Below are 21061 nucleotides of genomic sequence, written 5' to 3'. Positions count from 1 at the left end.
GCGTCAAACACCACACATCAAAATCATCTTTCTCACATCGACCGCAAATACTATATATACTTGATATATATGTTGACAAGTGTATGCCACTTATATCTGTTATGTCTTTCCGCTCTGCAGCAGGTGTATGTTTGTGTGTTTTTTGTGTGTCTGTATTCATGAAAGTCTCTCTCTCTGTTCATCTATGCTATTGTTGTTGTTGCTGTTTATTATTTAACTGCCTTGTGACAACTTATCATAACATCATTACACTCTCAAGAAATTAGCCAAAACTGTGGTTGAACAGGAAAAATAACAATGAAGATTTGCCAGGGCAAATTTCCAAGAAGTCATAAAAATGGAAAAACATCTCTAAAGAAAAATATGAGCAATACTGCATGGGCAGGGATATAAATCATAGGATACAATCATGCTTGGTCTTTCTACAAAGAATGTGTTTCCAGTTTATGCTGTTATTCCCCCTATCTTTAGACACTACATAAAAAAAGAGAGACAAATACTACCATAAATATCAAATCATCATTGGCAACAGGTGCAAAACAAATCATTTTGGAGAACAAGTTCCCTCATGCATGTTCCCACTCCTGCAACTTTGGCTAAAACTGAGACAAACCAGCTACTTTAACGGTCCAATTATGTAATGTGCCTACTTGACCCCTTTCTGCGCCAAGGACTTTCGTCATGATGTAAAATGCTAACGGAATACTATGGAGGTTCTCCGTAACAATCAGCACTCAGAGAAATCAAAGACTTTAATAAATGAATTTGACAGACTCCTTTAATATCCTTAACCCTTTGTCTACAGGGAATGTAGTGTATCTTGTGCAAAGTCTATAGGATTTCTGACACACATAGGGAATGGGTTAGAACGCTGTTGCTATACAGTGTATAAACCTGTATGTCTCCGCTTGTTTGCCAAACAGGATACTCAGTTATCAAGTTGTGCTGTCTGTTTCTGCACATTTGCAATGAGACATCTTTTCTTTTTCTTCTTTTGGGGGATTTCCTTCTAAGTGGGAATGACACTTACACAAACATAAAATGTAGCAGAGATTCCTTGAACTTATGACACATGAGAACATGATGGATTCGATTGAGCTTTGATTGAGATATGAGTCAATCAGCTTCTCGTTCCCAAGCACTAGTCTTATACACACCTACTGCAGGATTCTACTTTTTCCTGTAGAATCAAAATGAACAGATGCTAGTTATATTATTGTGTATAACTCCTACCCCCCAACAAAAAACCCCACAAAAAACCCAAACAAACTAAAAAACATACTCTTACAGCTTATATCAGCTAATGGTGTTTGATCAATCATGAATTGATGTTAACAAACTTGCCAAACGTGCCCAAAAGCAAGTTACAACCTAGCTGTGTACGAGCCTTGGTAAGAATGACAAATGTAAAAATGAAAACCATATTCCATAAGTATAATTCGATCTCTAAAGGAATCTCATTCTGGAAAAAAAAATCAGATATGATCGTGGAATGTGTTGTATATGCATGACTGGGATATCTAAAAATTGGGAGGTACATGCATATATTGGGAAATAAATTAGAAACACACCTTAAAACTAAATGAGAAAAAAAAAACCTTAGAAGAGAACCCAATGTTCATATACTTGGACAACCCATTTTTCACCAAAAAATAATGATGTGAATTTGTTTACAATATAAGTGATATCAGTCATGACTATTTTTGTGATTTTTCTTCTCGGGAACTGGACAGTAATCAAAATAATAACTAAATAAAAGAGACCATACCCAAACCAATGTAATCGTGTAGTAAATAAAAACAAAATTGACAGAGATAAGGATGATTTATAGCAATCTGCCTTTTACTGAATGACACAGGACTTTTCAGAGCTCCTGACCAATGGATCAACAGCGATCGATTCTTGCTCAAGACCTGGTTGTAAGACGACTTGCCCAGCTGTGCCAATCAAATCTTTTTTAGTCACATCGACTGACAGTCTCCTTGTGTGAGAGTCACAGTCGGATCGTGCCGGCACGCACGGTGCCGTCTCAAACGTGTACCGACTCTGAGAGGCGAAATCAGAGGGCTTGACTGCTACGTAATCGTCCACAAATGGCGACTGCAGCCTCTCTAAACTTTCGGCAGAGCCCGAGTCCGTGTGCAAATCTGCTTGACTCAGTTCGATGCCGTTCTGACCAATCGTTTCGGTCGCCAGCAGAAGAGAAAGGGCTCTTCCCTTCCTCTTCATGCTCCGACTGCGCTTTTCAACCGGTGGAGAGCAAGAATCAAACCTGTTGTCATAGCAACTGGATTCTTCATAGTCTAACGAGCTACTCACGCGAGTAGTAGGTTCACAGATCGTGGTACATACAAGCACATATCCATGTGAGCAGAATGGGAGGAAAAGGTTGTGACGTGGGAAACCCCAAAAATATGTCAGATACTCAATATTTGGTAAAGAAACAACATCTACAACAAGAGTCAAGTTTCCTCAGAAAGGGCAACTTTGACAGAAAGATACATATTTTCATTCTACAAAACACTCTCTAAATTCACTGGTTATCACTCAGCTTAGAGTCATGGTATTGTCAACTGCCAAGCACAGCATCTGTGGCTTCAACAACCTTTTAGCTTCACTTGTATCATTGGATAGTTCCTTTCTCTTTGGGGCAGAAAGACAACAATTCTTGACTAAAGTAGGAACATAAAAGGAGATAAAACTGTATGCTTGTTGAGGATACCAGTGGGAAATTACCTCTCTGAAGCATTTCTTGATTTTACATAAAAAAAAAAAAAAAATGCCTGTGGCACCCTATGGCGGGCATAGAATACATCCGTAGTTGGTAAGTGTTTTCATTACATTCTACTCAGGTACAGTAGATGAACTATGACATCACTTTAATGATATCAGCATGGTGGTGATTAAAGTGAATGCAGTGAAAAAATGGAGAACACAACATTTCTGAAAACAAGTCGAATTATTTCCTCAGACTGTGTGATAAAGATCCATTGGTAACCAAAAATATCATTCTGGGAAGAAAACAAAAACATTCATGCAAAAATCACTCACAGCAATGAATAGAGATTTCTTACTGCATGGCAAATGATGAGCTATGTGCACTGTTTTCATGAGATGGGTCGGCAAAGAAACTTTTGAAAAAATCGTTCATTTCCAAATGAAGGTTGATGTATGGCTAATGATTACATAGAACATTACCTTGATGGGGTATAATTCTCCATGACTGAGAAATGACTGTATTCCTCACACACCGTCTAGATTGAATACCTTGATGACACCAATCAAAATATGATAGAAACAGCAACAAAAACTGCAAAGGACCTCCTCTTCAATGTACAACTGATTTGTATAGCACAAACACCTGTCTATACTTCTCCTTTTCTACTGTACTTTCAACATATACATTTAAGAACATATTGGGATGACCATTTCCGGTAGAAAGACGATAAGTCAGTATGTCCCTTAACTCCACATCAAACAAACAATCAAACAGAGGAAAAAAAAAAGGTGCAAAACAAATATAAAAAGAAAGAAGGATGGAAAACATGGAGCCCCAGTGAATGATGATGATTATGTTGATGATACACTGGTCGCTAGCAGTGGCAGTAAGAGTAGAGTATAACAATCAGTGTGGTAAGTATTGATGACGGTGCTTGGTAGTAGTAAGTATGTATAGTAGTATGGTAGTAGAAGTGGTAGTGGTAGTGGTGGTGATGGTGGTAGTAGCAGTAGTGTAGGATGGAGGAGCTTACTTGCTCGGGCTCTCCACGGAGCTGGGCGCGGCCACGGGTGTCGCTGGTTCTCGCTGCTGCTGGGTGGGCGGGCTCGGTCCTGTGAAGTTCATGACTTGGCCGGGGATCCAGCCCTCCATCGCCGGCGACTGATTGTCCGCCGCCCGGTAGACCAGGAACATGTTATGCTGATTGGCCGCCAGGATCTGCACCACTTCCCCCTTGGACACGGAGATTTCGTCCTCCTTCACAGCGGTGTAGTCCTCGACGATCGGCGCCATACAGTGGTCTGTCTGTGATGTCAGAACAGCAGGAAATAGAAGCGTGTAAGCTGGTTTCAGCATCCTCCACTCTAAAACTACTCTCCCATAAAGATGTAAGAGAATGAAACAGAATTAAAAAGTCTGGAGCGCACATTGGGGACCATTAAGCTGCTAGCTCAGAACAGATCTAAGTGGAATGCCTTCGTTGCTGCACTACATACCAGGAGGCATCACGCAAAGGAAATATTTTTGAAAGGAAGTGACTAATACTAAGAAAAAAAAAGAATAAGTTCGGAATGACTAGTACTGTTTGCAGAAGCCTGCCACTTTAATTTCTTTTTCCCCATAGGTCTCATACAGGAGGTTGATTTCAAAAGACCCAAATCTTAAGATAATCCCCTTAGATGGATTAAGTGCAAGGTTTGGACAATAAGTGTTTTATTTTCATCAGTTCCATTGAAACTGTTAACAACAGAACCCCTCATGCGACTGATTTCCAGAGCCTTCACCATAAAGCTAATCTTTAGATCAACTCTGTGGTGGAGATTCAGAGAATCTCAGAGAAGACGGAGAACTAGTCTTCCATGTGAAATGAAAAGAGTGTTTTTCATCAACCAAGCTGACATCTTTTCTTCTTTATTTTGTTTTTCCTCAGATGGCTCGAGGCATGAGACAGATTTCACTCTCTTCATTCTGAAGTTAATCTTTGATCCTCTGGCTGGTCAAAGTTTGAAATGGATCAGATTGTCCACGGCTCACTTTTGGGGCTGTTTTCATTAGCTTTATTTCAAACAAATGCTTCCAAAATATCCCTACTGCACTGTGCACAATAGCTGCTCTCTGATACTTTCATGGCCCATGTTGTTGAGTTGATCTCTGATCCCCACTTGATATGAAGTGTTTACCAATATCAATTGATGATTACTGCAGGTCACTTTTGTAGTAATTATAACACAAAAAGACTCGACAACAATATGTAGCTTAACAGCAATTAAAGTCATTTAGCTTTATCCCTCAAGGAAAGGCCTGGGGAAAGTTCTGCATGATTGAACAGTAAATTTGCATTGGTGTCAACCCTGTTTCTGATATACCACACAACTTCACCTCATATATGTGTAGCTCATTCAAGCCGGGTCCCCTGATATTTGAATAGATTTTGCACACCTGTTTTTGCTAATTGGACATTGCATATTCTTATGCTGCTCTTAATTTTGCTTCTTACAATAGGTGACTGCAAAGTAGCAAGTTTGTCAAAATAACCATTACCATGGAAACAACTGCAAATGCTACAGATGTGACTGGCTATTTCCACAGCTTACAATAATTGCATTGAAATTGTGATTCTTAATGACACCAAAAGCATAATTGATTGTTGAGAAGTAGATTCATTGCACACTTTATTCAAGGATTCTTTTTTTTTGTGCGCGTGTGTGTGTGTGTGTGCAACAACCCACTGGGAGAGGTAATTGATGATGCAATAAAGATATCGAACATATCAAAAATTAAAAATACAGTGTGTATAATATCAGAAGTACACTGTAGGATCTTGAGAAATTAGAAAAACAAATCGATTTAAAATGACCATCAATTTAACAACCTTCCATAATGGATAAAATGATGAACGATCCAACTTACAAAAGCGCCATCATCAGGCTCCGAACTTGACACCGATGCATAGCTTGATCTATTGAACGGTGACCCCGCCTGATCCCGGTTGCCCACCCCGTGGGGAAGTTGTGATCGGGCGGGGGATGACAGGGACCCCTCGCCCCCTTTCTTACTGGACGGTGAATCTGCACAATCCTTGCCGTTCAACTCGGCCTCCTTCTGCAGTGAGCCGGTGGAGGCGCGCTTTGAGCGCACCGACACCCCGCTGTCCTTCGATGGGCTCGACGACCCCATCGTCACATGCAGGGGACTCCCCTTGGTTTTGCCATCGACCGTAATTGCACCACTGTTCCCCGTCGACGCGGATCCGGGAGACGCTTTCTCGCTGGCCGTTACGACTGTCCCTAGTTTCGCACTTTGCGTCCGCATGAGCGGGCTCCGGTTCGCTGCATTGCTCTTTGGGCTCTCCGCGGTGCTCTCTGCAGTCGCATTGTTCCCAGTCACTAAGTCTAAATGGCTCGAGAGCGGAGCTGACTTGTTGTTGGCCTTCTCCAATGTCTCTTTGCCGGCGACTGCCGACTGTTCCTTCTGCTCCCTGCCTTTTTGCAGGCTCTCCTTGCTCCCCATCGGGCTGGTATCTCGCGACTTGCTTGGACGAAATGAATGAAACAGACCATCGAAGAATTTTCGGCGGATTGATGGTGACCCCGCCTGGTTATCTTTCTTATCGTCCTTTCCTTTCTCTGCCTTCTCATCGTGGGTGGGCGTGCCCGACTTGGCTTCGTCCACCGCCCCTTTCTTCTTGGCATTACCTTTGTTCTCCTTGAGTTCATTCAGTGAGATGGCAGCGGGGGCCGTCTGGTTCTTTCGATGCATCTTCAGGCTGTTGAAGATCGTGTGCTGCTTCTGGAGCTGGGTCTGCGGCTCGCTGCTCTGCGAGACTGCCTTGCGTAATTTCGTGGACTGGTTTCCGCCTGGGGATGTTGGAGACGGGGCCGGTGATGGGCCGGGGGACTTGCCTTCGGGACAACCGAATGGATCCAGTCCCAAACTTGCTCCCTCCAGCCCCTTCTGGTATGCGATTGGTGATTGCAGAGCTAGAAACAGACGACAAAATCAAAACAGAAATGCATGCTGCTGACCAATCACTGAGATTCATAAAGTACTCAATCAGATCAGAAAATCTTCAAACATCTCATCAATCTTATCTATACAGCGTTCGCTCCTTCACATGACTGTACTTTTTCCTACTAACGTGTTCTTAGTAGAACATTGTTATAATGCTTTATATTCCAAAATATTCCTAATCACTCTTCAAAATATGTTGTCTACTCTCTTATCTAAACGTCTGGGTACAAACTCATACCTCATAAACTGTGTCTCTACTACACGACAATGAGAGAATAACAAAGAAGAAGAAAAATGGCAGAACTAGCTATGATGAAAAGGTCAAACAATGAAAATGCTATTCCACACCAGGCTCTTGTTGGCTCACAAGACTAAGATGACATGAGAAAAAAATTATATGGGCTAGCGAATTTATCAAAATCAAAATCAGAAATCGAATATGGACTTTCAGAATTTCACATCTAAAGTAAAACCTGAAATATTTGCTGCATGAAACTTTTGCGAATTGGAGCCAATGATTTTTTTTTTTTTTTTTTTCTCGCATGAATCTTTTACAAATTGCCACTGGCATTCATTGCATGTGTAAATAAAACTTATTGCATGCATTTTACTTAAATCTTGAATCCTTGCAAAATTTAAAAAATTCCTTGAACATGAAAATTAAGGTTTTAACATTTTAATGATGACATTGATGTCAGAGATTATGTCATGGCCTCTGAAGTCTCTCATTGGTCTATGCTAAAATCTTTGCTAAATTTCCTTTTTTGATATGAAATCAAAATGAGGACTTGAGTATCCTTTGCTTATACTCATTCGTGAGTTGCGAAAAACTACATTACCGGTGACGATCTTTACGGAGAAATGGGTTATACGTAGTTGTTATCAAAGTTACTGATAAAGATAAGGGGGCGTTTGTTGACATATTTTTACACACTCACTTATGGGAGAGTTGTAGCTGATTGATGTCAACATCTGAGCTAATTTGCATAGATATATGTGGGTTGAGAAAAATGTCAGTATTTCGCTAAAACATGTAAAACTTTTATAAATTTCACACTACATTGTATGTCCAGTTTTGATCACATATATTAACACAATTTTAGTCATCTGGATTTATTCTAGTTATCAAGTATGAATGTGGTGTGAAAGTAAACCCACAAGAAATTTTTGATAGGCTCTGTTTCTGTTTTTGATCGGACTGCCAGACACAAACCTTTGAGCAAATTTTGCTGCTGGTTGACCACCTTGCTGATCTCCTGTAGCCAGTTCTGCTTGCTCTCTGGTGTCGTTGCCTGACATAGCAGCACCAGCCCATCCTTGGCCTTGGCCCGCAGGGTGAATTTCAGAGGATCAGGCTCATCGTCCAACACAAGTTGATTTACCTGCAGGGAGGGGCGAGGGCAGTACGTATACAAACAGTGAATGGTCACAAGTGTAAGGGTACGAGATTTTGCAGGAAGTGGTAGATGAGGCACTCTTTTTGACATGGCAAAGCCATGTTGAATAGGGTGCCTTATATTTTAAATGAGTAGAAAATCTTGTTCCATTGCGAGAGTAGAGACCATGTGCTATTTGTTTTATGCAATACCTTGTACATCAACGAATGAGGTCAATTTGATTCTTAGATGTAGTATAGAATTGGCAGCCATTTTTTCATTAAAGGCAAAATGTTGTATGACTATATGTGACCGTGCATCACAAAACCAACAAAAAGTCGCACCCCTTGATTTTACGTGAGGACTCAAAAAAGGTGAAACGGGTCAACCAAGACAATCTGAAGTTTTTCATGTTTTCTGAAAGATCTATTCTGCTTCTACATTATTCCTAAGTTTGGGATCATAAAATGAATCAAAAAATGTGTTTTCAGTAGTTTTTCTACTACCACTTTTTTTGTAGAGTAGTGTGATCAAGTATGTCTTGGAGGCCCCGTTTCATATCCTTTGCACACTCTTCACTTTCTACTCCAATAACTTTTGAAAGCAAAATGCTACTGCTTTGAAAGTTGGCATTAATCATGCACAGAATATGTTAATAGAGCATGCCCAATTTCAGCTTAATCTGATAATCCTTTCATTGTTGTTGCTCCAGTGGTTTACACCCTGTTTTTTTTTTCTTTGTCCAATTTATTGCGCAGCTTGCACGGCTTGGTAAAGATTAAGCACTTGAATAGACCCTGTACTTCAGAGCCTCTTTTCTGATCTTGAGTTCACACTTTTCCAGAGTGTGTGCTTTCTTTCTCATATTTAGATACGTTAGAACAGTCCATTTGAATTGAGTTATACATCATTTTAAAGCTTAGAGTCTGCTCTTTTAGAATCTGCCCTTAACTAAAAATCCATGTCTGGCGACTTTTTTGTTGGTTTTGTGATGCAGGGTAACATATCGTGGCACAGTCATGCATGAAGGCGAGCATCGGATATTCTTTACAGTAAACATGTTATTGAGTGCATGTACATATTGTACATAACTGGTTGGATGTGCGCGGCAGAAGTAGGAGTATTCTAACATCGGAGGAGTTCAAAAAATACAATGTAGGAGTTGATTATGAGCCAATCAGAGGAGTACATTTATATGGGTGATACCAGAGTTCAATATCCAAAATTGGTTATCAACAATTTCACGCTCAACAGCGACAGCGTGCAATGGCATGATTAAACACTTGTCACATGATGAGCAGTCCACCAATCAGACAGCTTGTATCTTTCCATGCCTTGAGTAATAACAGTTGGAATAACAAGAGGTTCTTCCAATGAACTGGAGCATGTCTCAACTTGGTCTAATAAGACTGTACAATCTACTGCCATTTCAGTGCATGTGTGTTTGTGTACACATACATTGGCAGCAGGTTTTTGTTTTTTATTGTTTGTTAAAAAACTACTCATAAAAATACTGCATGAGCTGTTATTTTCATGTACAGATATTTTCACGAATGAGGTCACAGACTTACGTGTAATCATGAGATGTTTTCACGATTTGACACCGAGCCTACTGTAAAGCACTATTACTCTAGCGTATGATGACAATTTCATGTGTTGTTAAATTCGCAGTCCGACCATGATTCGCGAAACTCACGAAAATTAAACCCTCGTGAAAATAACAGCGTAAGTAGCAGTGCAGCTATCCGTCGCTCAGAGCACAGCTGTGTATAGAAGGCACATCAATGACCCTTAAAGTTCATGTGACACGATGAGTTTGATATTTATGAACACAGTGACACTGTTCACGTGTAGAGGGATAACTTCAGTGATTAACAACACCTGTGCAAAAAGAATTTCCTTCTTCGCACTAAACAGACTGACTACAGGATGAGTACAATAAATTGTGCAGTCCTAACACAGCATTTAAAGAGGTAGCTCAGACAGAGTACAAGAAAAGCATATCATATCTTCTGCTTTAAAAGAAGAGATGCGGTTAAATACAAGAACAAAATATCAATATTTGACTTGAAGATGTGCAGATTTAGGGATGATGCATATAAAAATTCATTTACATCTACATGTACCATTCTATCCTGATTTGAAGACACAAGGGAAGTGAGAACCAAAAGAAACCAAGAACGTGAGTGTTAGATGTAAAACAATGTCAGATCGTCTTTCATATGAACAAGAGAGGGCGCTCCATACCTTCACGCTGTGCTTGAAGATGTAGCCCGGATTGCTGAACCCTTTCTTCTTCTCGAGGGGATCGGCAAAGATGATGATCTGCTCGAACATGAAGACGCGCCGCTCCTTGTACTTCTGAGCACCCTCGTCTGCCACAGCTACGTTCAGGGTGTCCTGACATAGCAGCTCACCCTGTGCATTGATCTTACCCTGTCATTGGAGCAATACAAACATTTCATCTAAGTGTGGATGTTGAAGTCATAAACTTAGATCAGCATGCTTTAACAGTTACCAATTTGACCTGCTGTGGTGCCAGTACTATTACCATTCACATTTCTACTACTACTAATATAAAGAGCATTACTACTTCTACTAATACACTACTTTGAATTACCCCTTACTGCCTTTTACTGCTTTAATAGTACATGCATCACTTCTACTACTATTCCTACTTGTACAGTGTACCTACATATGTACAAGTAGCACTTTATACAATGCTACTTCTGCCACCACAAGTACTACTCCTACTACCACTTTTACTACTACTATTTCTGTTACTGCTACTATTACAACTACAACCACTGCTATTCTGCTACTACAACTACAACTACTGCTATACTACTACTACAACTACAACTACTGCTACTACTACTATCAGGGCCCACTAATACTATTACCATGACTACTACTGATACTTCTACTACTACTACTACTACGACTACTACTACTACCACTATTACTACTACTACTACTACGACTACTACTACTACCACTATTACTACTACTACTACTACCACTATTACTACAACTACAACTATTACTACTCAATAACGGCTATTTTTATTAACATCACTACTACTTCCCCTTCTACCACTTCCAACTACTACTATTACTACCTCCACTTCCAACTACTACTATTACATCCACTACTAATGGCTGATGTGTTCTCTTACATCCCATCCTTGGAGTCTGCTGATAGCCATCATGTCATTAGCCTTCTTTGGCACCACCTTCATGATCTCCACCGCTTTCTCTAGCTCAGCTGTGTCCATCCCTGCTCTCTGGGACTGCTTCAGGATGTCCTGGGGTACGGAAACGGTGGGCAGAGGGGGCAATGGGGTGGGTGTGGAGTAAAGGAGTATGGGGGTAAGGGGCAGGGAAGTGGTGTGGGGGAGAGGGGTATGTGATAAAGGGTTAGGGAGAGAGGTATGGAAGAAAGGGTGTGGGAGAAAGGGTATGGGAGAAGGGGTGTGGGGATAAGGGGTTAGGGTAAGGGATATGGAGGAGGGGTGTGGAAAAAGGGGTGGGGAAAGGGGTGTGGGAAAAGGGGTGTGGCAGAAGGGTGTGAGGATGGGGTGTGGGGGATGGGGCATGGGAAAAGAGGTGGGGGAAAGGGGTGTGGGAAAAGGGGTGTGGGAGAAGGGTGTGAGGATGGGGTGTGGGATAAGGGGTGAGAGAAAGGGGTGCGGGAGAAGGGGTGTGGGAGAAGGGGTGTGGGAGAAGGGGTGTGGAAGAAGGGGTGTGGCAGAAGGGGTGTGGCAGAAGGGGTGTGGGAGAAGGGGTGTGGGAGAAGGGTGTGAGGATGGGGTGTGGGATAAGGGGTGAGAGAAAGGGGTGTGGGAGAAGGGGTGTGGAAGAAGGGGTGTAGAAGAAGGGGTGTGGGAGAAGGGGTGTTGGGGTATGGGGTGTTGGGTAAGGGGTGGGGGAAGTGGTAGGTATGGGACGGGGAGAAGCAGTAAAGGTAGATAAGGGAAAATTATGACAAAGTGGGGGAAAAAAAGGAAGGAGGAGCAGAGAGGGGATGAAAAAAGGGGGAATACAAAGAGACAGGAGAAAGGGAGAGGGAGAAGAATGGGAAGAGAAGGAAAAAGAAGACAAGAAGGAAGAGGTGATGTGGATATGAAGCCATAGCAAGGGGCAAGGGCATTTGGGAAGAAGGAAATAAACAATATGAAATATTTACATTGATATTAACATCGATGATACCTAGTTTCTGTAGAAAGTGTCCACTCACAAGAATCATGATGCACTGCACATTTACTTGTACATGAACACAGTAGATAAAAGAATACACATACTGTCCCCAAAATTCATACAAACAAAAACTATAAATGTACAGTACAACAAATATATACAATATGTCCCCTCTACTTCATCATTAAAGGACAAGTTCACCTTCATAAACATAAGGATTGAGAAAATGCAACAATATTAGTAGAACACATCAGTGAAAGTTTGAGGAAAATTGCACAATCGATGCAAAAGTTATGAATTTTTAAAATTTTTGTGTTGGAACCGCTGGATGAGGAGACTACTACGGCTTGTGAGTCATATGCGTACAACAGTATAAAGAAAATGTAAAAGAAAATTCAACATATTTTCACTTTTTTTGGCATAATAAAAGTGCACTTGACTTGCCTCTTTCTAAAGGCAGGGGGAATAATATTACCCATAACATTTGTCGGTAACAAGTCAGGGGAATGTGTACTTTTTTCAAAAGATGGAATTTTGTGAAATTCTCTTTATATTTTCCTTATATTGTTGTACGCATGTGACATCTAAGTTATTCATACACTGCAGTAGTCTTCTCATCCAGCGGGTACTGCACAAAAACTTCAAAAATTCATAACTTTTGAACGGATTGTCTGATTTTCCTCAAACTTTCAATGATGTGTTCTTCTAATATTGCTACATTCTCTCAATCCTTATGTTTATGAAGGTGAACTTGTCCTTTAAATTGTATCACAAAGAAGAATGTGTATACAAATTTGTGTACAAGTTTAAATCTCTCTCTCTCTCTCTCTCTCTCTCTCTCTCTCTCTAGGAATAGGAAGAATAGGAAGAACGTATAAAAAGAAATTAGATGTCATAGATTTTGTGTGAGCCATATGCATAACAGTGGCAGATCCAGAGGGGGGTGCACCGGGTGCGCGCCCCCTCTTTAGATTGCTATTAAAACAAAAGAAATAAAATGGGAAATATGGGTGGGGGTGCCTGCACCTCCCCTTTAATTTTGTAAAGGCGCCTCCCCTTTACGGAATTCCTGGATCTGCCCCTGCATAACACAATGTCCACATAATGACACAAATCTATCACTATTCTCCCATAATGCTGTCTTCTGTGATATACATGTATATGTACAGTGTATATAGCAGCAATGAATTGCACAGTATACACATCATACACACATTATGGTACCATACATCCTATTGTCATCTCTACTGCAATCAGAGAAGCAGTGTCTGTACGAGACAGTTAAAGCCACACACTCTACTCAGCCAAATCAACAATAACAACATCCACATCCTCCTCCGAGACTGGCTTTCCGGTAACTGAAAATAAAGCCAGAGGGCCCTTAGTCCCATGACCTCCTTTTCATGTTATTTCACTCCTGAGTATAAAATATGTATTTCTTGTTCAACTGATGCTAATCCCAGATTTCCTGGTAATATACTCCACATATACTTCAGATGAATGGGCAGGGCATTTCCTGCTTTCATAAGTTTGTTTATATCATGCGATTATATTCCTGATTTTCTTCCCTTCCTGTAGCATATCAGCTTCTCTTCAGGAAGATACACTGTACACACCACAAAATATATGATTAAACCTACCTCCTGTACTTTGTCTTTTAACAAAACACAGATACATGCATATACAAACATATAATCAGTTATTCACTCCTGTGTGCGTGTCTCTCTCTTCTATTTCTCTCTCCCTCTTGTATATTCAATACGCGGGTATATACAATATAATAATTGGTGAGTGAATTGAATATACACATACTGTCCTTTCGTTTTATGAGCTGTTCCCCTTTCCTCCTATTGAACTCAAACCAAACATGAACACAGACAGACAGAAACAAAGACAATAACAACTTGAATATCAAGAGCCACAGAAACATGAGTATGAAGTGAAAGTGCCTAGGATGTGCAAATATGAAGTTACTGCAGCTGCACCATTACCATCAGTCCTGATAAAATCTGTTTGATAAGTATGGACATTTCCTTACTCGAATAGTCTCTTCACTCTGGTTATTACAGAGTTTTACATCTCTCTCCCCCCCCCCCCCCACCCCCATTCATTGCACAGCATGAAACTTGGTGATATTAAGCACTTGAATAGACCCTAAACTTCCAAGCCTCTTCTCTCAGTGAAAACCTTTCTAGAGTGTGTACTTTCTTTCCATTATTTAGACAGGTTACGAAGATCCAGATGTATTGAGTTATACATCATTTTAAAGCTTAGAGTCTGCTCTTTCAGAATATGCCCTTAACTGAAAAATCCATGTCTTGCAACTTTTTGTTAATTTTTGTGATGCAGGGTCACATATGCAGATGAAAAAGCTGGGCAAATTGAGCTAAGTGCCTGTGAGCACATCAAGGGTTCATCTAGGGACCTAGAGAAGGGACTGGAGAGCATAGGCGGGGCACGTCCCTGCTTACCTTCAACAAGAGCTGGTACTTCATGATCCTCTGGACCGGTTTGATAAGGAGGTCGGGCAGCGCTAGCTTGTGGCCCAGCTTGACTCGCATTTCCTGGAGGGAGGGGAAGGGCCAACCAATCACACAGTAAGGGAATGTTATGACATCATCGACATATTGCAACCTTACAAATTTCTCGATATCACATGGTTCTGGATGCATCGTCTCTTATTGTCTCTTCAACTGATGCAATTCAATATCATCGTCATCATCATCATCATAATCATCATCACCAATATCATCATAATCATCATCATCATCGTTATCAAAAATTCATGACCAAACTGTATGCTTAGTGTAGAAATACACACAACCATGTCACAAACACCCTGACATTATGTTTTTCCAAGTACAAAATAGATCAAGCACCAGTAGAAACAAGAATATAAATTTACCATGAAATCCACTGCAGACTGGGAGAATTAGTGTCTCGTTTTGTAAACAGTATCCTCAAGGAAGAAAAGAATACTCTCTTTCCATGTTCTGAGATTACATCTATGTTTGGAATTCGACTACTTATTCTTATTTTAAGCCAGTCCATATATATGAACACTTTATATGTTTGTAACATTGAGGTAAATTTCAGCATTCTGTTATGGTGAAAGAGGAGGAGTGATTTGTTGTGTTTTTCTTACCTCGAAAAAGGACTCAAATTCGTTGACCAGGTATTCTGACTTGGGCTTGTTCTGGCAGTACACCACATACATGCGTAATCTCCTCTCCTGTTTTGGGCGAGGAACAAATATATAGAGTATATGAAAATATACAATATACAGAAATATTTGTACTTCTTGCAGGAAAACTTTAATCAACTGAGATCACAAACATATCAATGACAGCATATATTGTAATTTTTTTGATAGAAGAAATAATTTACAATGAATTTAAATACACACATTTCAAAATGGTAACATGGTCACTGATGTCAGAATTGGTATACATGCATTGGTGTGCATAATGGCTTCTACAGCTCTTTACAGATCTTCATAAAAAGAAAATAGAATGGAATATAAAGATAAATGTTACATGGACACTCACATAGCGCTTGAAAAGTGGTCCCAGCTTCTCCGGCTCTTCTAGAACTTTGGCAATTTCTTGCGAAAATGTGCTGTGTCAGGAAAAAATCAAACAGAGCAAAACAGATGAAAAACAATAACACAATCAGATAAATTAGAACATAAAAAAAAAAAGAAGTGGCTCACTAAAAACATGTATTTATCATCTTTATTGCTTGCAGGACAGAAATATCTTTATATCAAGGAGAGGGAATGAAGTATACATAACCTGGACACAAATAAACCCAAATACTGTATCATGATGTGATTTCTGAATGCCCTGTCTTCATCAAAAGTAAACTTTCTCATTATAAAAATCTAATCTACGTTATCTAAATGTAATCTACATTGTACATGTCGTGGAGTGAAGTATGCCCACACAAAGTATTCAGTGTACTTAAGCCTGTGGAAAACACCAAATCTTTGTAGAATCAGTGTGAACATTTTGTCTGCAATTTGCAAATGGACAGGGCATCACCCTGGCAGGTCAGTTCTCGCTGACCGTCGATACTCACTCCCGGTGCCACTCGTAGATCTGAGAGATGTTGCCGAAAACGATCTTGACCTTCCCTTCCTCCATCTCTGGTGGCAGAATCTCTGTATCCTCTTTCATTGTCTTGATGTAGCCCTAGGGAACGATGCGAAAGGGAAAAAAGTAATACAAGTAATCAAGGAATGCACATACATGTATATTGTAAACGTCTTCCATTTTCGGGTGATTATATTTTTGTGCTTAGCAGCTCAAAACTAAATTTGGATTGAATTGAATTGAATTGAATGTTTTATTGTCCACAAATATGAATGTGGAAATGTGCCTTCCACCAGAGTTGCGTACAAGAGATACACAGAAATAACAATTGTTTAAAGAACAGCATATGCATGACACATTACATAAAAAAAGAGAATATATATATTACTATGGTTATTGAAGAATAAAAAAAAAGCAAAAAAAAAACCAAAAACAAACTGACAACAAAAAACCCAAAACTCAAAATTGACTTCTTGAATATCCATTAAACTCTCTGCTTCAAGTTTAAAAACCATTGGTACTCATACACCTGCAACTCTTTATGCTTTTGTGGTACATGTATCTATACGTTTTGTAAAAGTTTTTTTTTTGTAATGCAATTAATACACTTTGAAAATGTTGGGATCCTAGCAAAACACCTTAAACTGTTTCTACAATTTGCCTGCACGTTTGCTTGGCTCTATGCCACCAGCAGCGTGTGCTGCTAAAATGAACACTTTCTCCCACCATTTGGCACCCATTGAGGTTTGATGGGCGGGGAGAGGAGAGGCAGAACGATGTATCTGGACGAGAGTTCACTCACCTCCTTGACTTTGGCCAGGTCACTCACATAGTCTGCCTCTGTGGCCACCATCTCTTGCAGGACAAAGCTGGAGGAGGAACAAGAAACGAAAATGTAAAACTACAGACTCAAGGCTCACCAAGTTTTGATGATGAGGATGATTGTATAGAGCGCCATTTATCTGGAGAAACATTTAAAGGGGCCCGGCTGCAACAATGTGTCACACATCATTCACAACATTGCTGGAAGAGATAAGTCTACAGTTCAGATCTGAAGGTACATTGAGGCTGTTACAATTTTTACAATTTCAAAATACAACTCTTATGGGTCAAGATCAGCCAGGTTCTTAAGAATGATCAGGGAGATACAACCTGCATGCTACATGCACCTCAACAGACGTGAGATGTTGATTCCAAAATTTGGGGGGCTTTCATATTAGCTTGTCGAGACACGAAGAGATATCTACCGTATTTGCCGGCAATAAGGCCGCACTATTTTTAACGAAAATAAAGTAGTAAAGTTAGGGTGAGACCTTTACGCCAGCACAAGCAAATTACTGTATTGTCTTTCCAACTCAAGAGAATCACCCTAACCGACACACATATTCATGTATGGGACCATGCAATGTGCCGATTGTTATTGTTGTTAGGAAACGTGTTGAAGCACATAGAAATAACAACATTTCTTATAAAAAATAACATATTAGAAAAGTAATGAAGTTTTGATCAAAACAAAATCTCTCTACTTTATTTATTTTTTATTTTTTCCATCATCAAGTGTCAGGATGCGGCTTATCCGGCACTGCGGCCGTATCGCCAGTGAATATGGTAACCCTTCCTGCGCCAGGGACTTTGGAGAGTGTGTATGATTGTATGACACTATGAGGTAACCTGTGCTGGCATTCACAGCACGCATAGGGTTAACCCCACTGAGGACAGACTGATTTTGCTACAACATACATTTCCCATAGACACCTGCCCGAATATACTCGGGACTCGTCCTCAAAGGGTTAAAGAGTTTATGGAGCCACCTACAGGTTAATGGATACTTGGCTGCCATGTAACACACAGCTTCCAAGACCACACCCGACCAAACCTAGAAGATCCTCCCTCCCATGAAAGCAGAGGTTTTAACATGCTTCATTTAGATACATCCTCCGGACCTATGTATGATGGGAGTATCACAGGCAAAATCTTGGTGGTCCAATTTGAAAGACAAAACTCTTGACTTTTGGATCTTTGTTAGAAGATTGCTGACAAAGTTGCAACAAATCGATTAGAGTTATTGGTACCTCTAATATTATGCACCAACAGCACAAAAGTATAGAATGAAGAGGAAGACAGTCTCTACTTTAGAGCACAAACTGCTGGTGGAGCTTTGGCTTAGGAAATTTGGGGGTGGGGAATTAGGAAGATACACTGTATGTGTTTATGACTTCTGTCACTGAATGCGGGAATTTATGAGTAAGAAAAAAAAATAGAGTAAAGCAAATCCCTTTCCTAGTTTCGTTCTGGGTGTCATCAACAAGAATAAAAATATTTCAGCATGCTACCATATTGGTGTATAAAATATCAATCCCCTTTGCTGAAGGAAAATATTTCTATAGCATCAGAACGTGGAAAATATTCTTACTTGCACTCTCCGTCTCTATCTCTCTCTATCTCTCTGCTCATATTGTTGCAAGCAACAAAACAGCAATAAAAGCAGCGCCAGTATTAAGAAGGAAAAGCCGGACGACCTCAGATACGATGTGGAGAGACTTTATTCACCGAGCCCGAGAGGACTCTAACTTGTTAACACCAGAGGGCGTTAATCATGCGACATACAAATGTACATCGTACATGTACAGGTATTCAACATAACCATAACATATGGCGTGACTGCCTTTTTCTTCTACTTTCAACACAAATGAAACTATCATAAATAAAGAGTTAACAATTATGCATATAAACAAATCTAACAAATATATGTCCTGTGGGTTAGTAAATAACCAAGACCTGACCACAAATATATTTGTGTTTAGTGGACAAACAACACAACCTTAAACACAGTTGTCATATATATGACTATTATTTCATACTCATGAACTACAGTATATGTCACTTGTCACTTGTACTACAGTACATTCATAAACATATGGTTGCTGTCTAATAGCCAATATCAACTTCCTAATAAAGTTTCCAGTGATATGACATTGGAACTTCAAATAATCTGTACCATCCCATATGCATGTACTGTGGCTCCTTAAGATAAATCTCCGACATCTCAACTGGCCAGAAAAGAATAATGAACACAACTTACAAACAGTCAAAATACATATGGAGAATATGTATACAACATATTAACACCAATTAACTTTACTAACCTAGCATTACCAGATACAAAACTAATTATCACATAACAGTTGAAAAAATGTACCTAAATACAATGATCTTAAAAAAACTCATCCGTCATTCATTGTGACATACAGCTGTAAGACTAAAAACATAACAAACTCAATACTGCAACCTGTGGTATTGTACATCATTCAACCCTTCTGTTCCCTGTCTGGAAAGATGGCTACGTCACCACTCTCTGTGAACAAAATAATGTCCCCTCCAAAACTTTTAACATCGGAATAATGGCATACACACACAAATAGTGATGACTTAAATGTAATGCGCATTTTATGAAAAATAAAATGTCCCTATAACAAAAATCACAGTAACCTATCACAGGGTACAAACTTGCATCCAAACAGGGATGAGGACCACGGCTGTAACTATCTCAGTTAAACTCATTAAGTTCCATTGGATACACTTACCAAATATAATTAGACAAAAATCATTAATAATTTCCTCAAACAAACAAAATTTACACTGAACAACTGTACAACATTCCTTAACCCCTTACCGTCATGCGTGCATACTGCCATCCTCTACTGCAGGGACCATGTCATAAAAATGACGAACTTACACCAGTTTGAAACAAAATGAATACATGTACTTCTACACCATACAGAAAATTTAACAATAAACGAAACAATCACACATGATTTTAGCATGTTCCCAGTACAATGTACCATAATACATGAATTGAAGTATTACAATACAATAACTCAGCTTATGAGCAAACAGCCAATAGAGGTACACGAAAGGCTGTGAGTACCCAATGATTAAACTGATGAAGTGGTAGGCAACCGTCACATACAAAAACATAGCATAATCAACACCGTCAATGTGAAAATTAAACTAACCAATAATATTAAGGTACAGCACACAAATTTATGCAACAGTCCAATCATGCTCAACTTTGTAATGATTGGCACAAATCACAAAATACAGGTGCATGTAATTGGTATTGGCCTCACGAACTGAAAACAATCAAGGGTACATGATAAAAACTATCTGCATTTATGCACTGGCTACATATACACATCTGACAAACTAATTTCACTGACTAATACATGTATACCCCCATTACAAATAACCATGAAAACATTCATGTTACCAGTTTGATGAGTGAATAAATTTGTTGTTTTCTGAAGAATAAACATTGATATGATCTAACACTGAATAAATAAAACAGTTATTAAAAAAATATTAGAACAAATGTCACACAATGTTACATAAGGAAAAACGGTACTCTACCACAAAGATGCCCATTGGAAGGGGGGTACACTTTATCCTGGGGAAAGGACATGGGGCAACTTAGGGAAACTTGTATGTGTACATGGGGAAACACTGTCTGGGGGGACAAGCCTGATCCCTCTCGGCAGGGTTACATATGGCACAATGGGGTGCAACCCGAGTCCATAGGCTAGGGGTGGGGGACTAGGTCGGTGAACAATGGCCACATGCGGGACTGAGGGTGGGGGATGAGGTGGATGGATGTTCGTCCC

General features: G+C 39.9%; 2 protein-coding genes across 2 annotated transcripts in view; both read right to left on the bottom strand.

The window, feature by feature from the left end:
* Positions 1–2229, bottom strand: part of LOC139709007 (kalirin-like) — a 29763-nt gene extending 27534 nt beyond the window's left edge. Inside the window, exon 1 of the mRNA XM_071620975.1 lies at positions 1847–2229. Within this exon, the coding sequence (XP_071477076.1) occupies positions 1847–2229 (383 nt within the window). The remainder of the gene's footprint in view (positions 1–1846) is intronic.
* A 1058-nt stretch (positions 2230–3287) lies between these two features.
* Positions 3288–21061, bottom strand: part of LOC139709005 (triple functional domain protein-like) — a 193686-nt gene continuing 175912 nt past the window's right edge. Inside the window, exons 12-21 of the mRNA XM_071620973.1 lie at positions 17203–17269; positions 16387–16499; positions 15855–15924; positions 15452–15538; positions 14778–14870; positions 11286–11414; positions 10354–10542; positions 7944–8112; positions 5630–6699; positions 3288–4024 (exon numbers count right to left, since the gene is read on the bottom strand). Of these exons, the coding sequence (XP_071477074.1) occupies positions 3749–4024; positions 5630–6699; positions 7944–8112; positions 10354–10542; positions 11286–11414; positions 14778–14870; positions 15452–15538; positions 15855–15924; positions 16387–16499; positions 17203–17269 (2263 nt within the window). The 3' untranslated portion in view covers positions 3288–3748. The remainder of the gene's footprint in view (positions 4025–5629; positions 6700–7943; positions 8113–10353; positions 10543–11285; positions 11415–14777; positions 14871–15451; positions 15539–15854; positions 15925–16386; positions 16500–17202; positions 17270–21061) is intronic.

The sequence above is a fragment of the Diadema antillarum genome, unplaced genomic scaffold (assembly GCF_040938485.1).
Source record: "Diadema antillarum isolate AM-2024a unplaced genomic scaffold, OU_Dant_1.0 seq00001398_RagTag, whole genome shotgun sequence".
NCBI lineage: Eukaryota > Metazoa > Echinodermata > Echinoidea > Diadematoida > Diadematidae > Diadema > Diadema antillarum.
The sequence above is the reverse complement of the archived record's forward strand: the minus strand, read 5'-3'. Positions and strand labels throughout refer to the sequence as shown.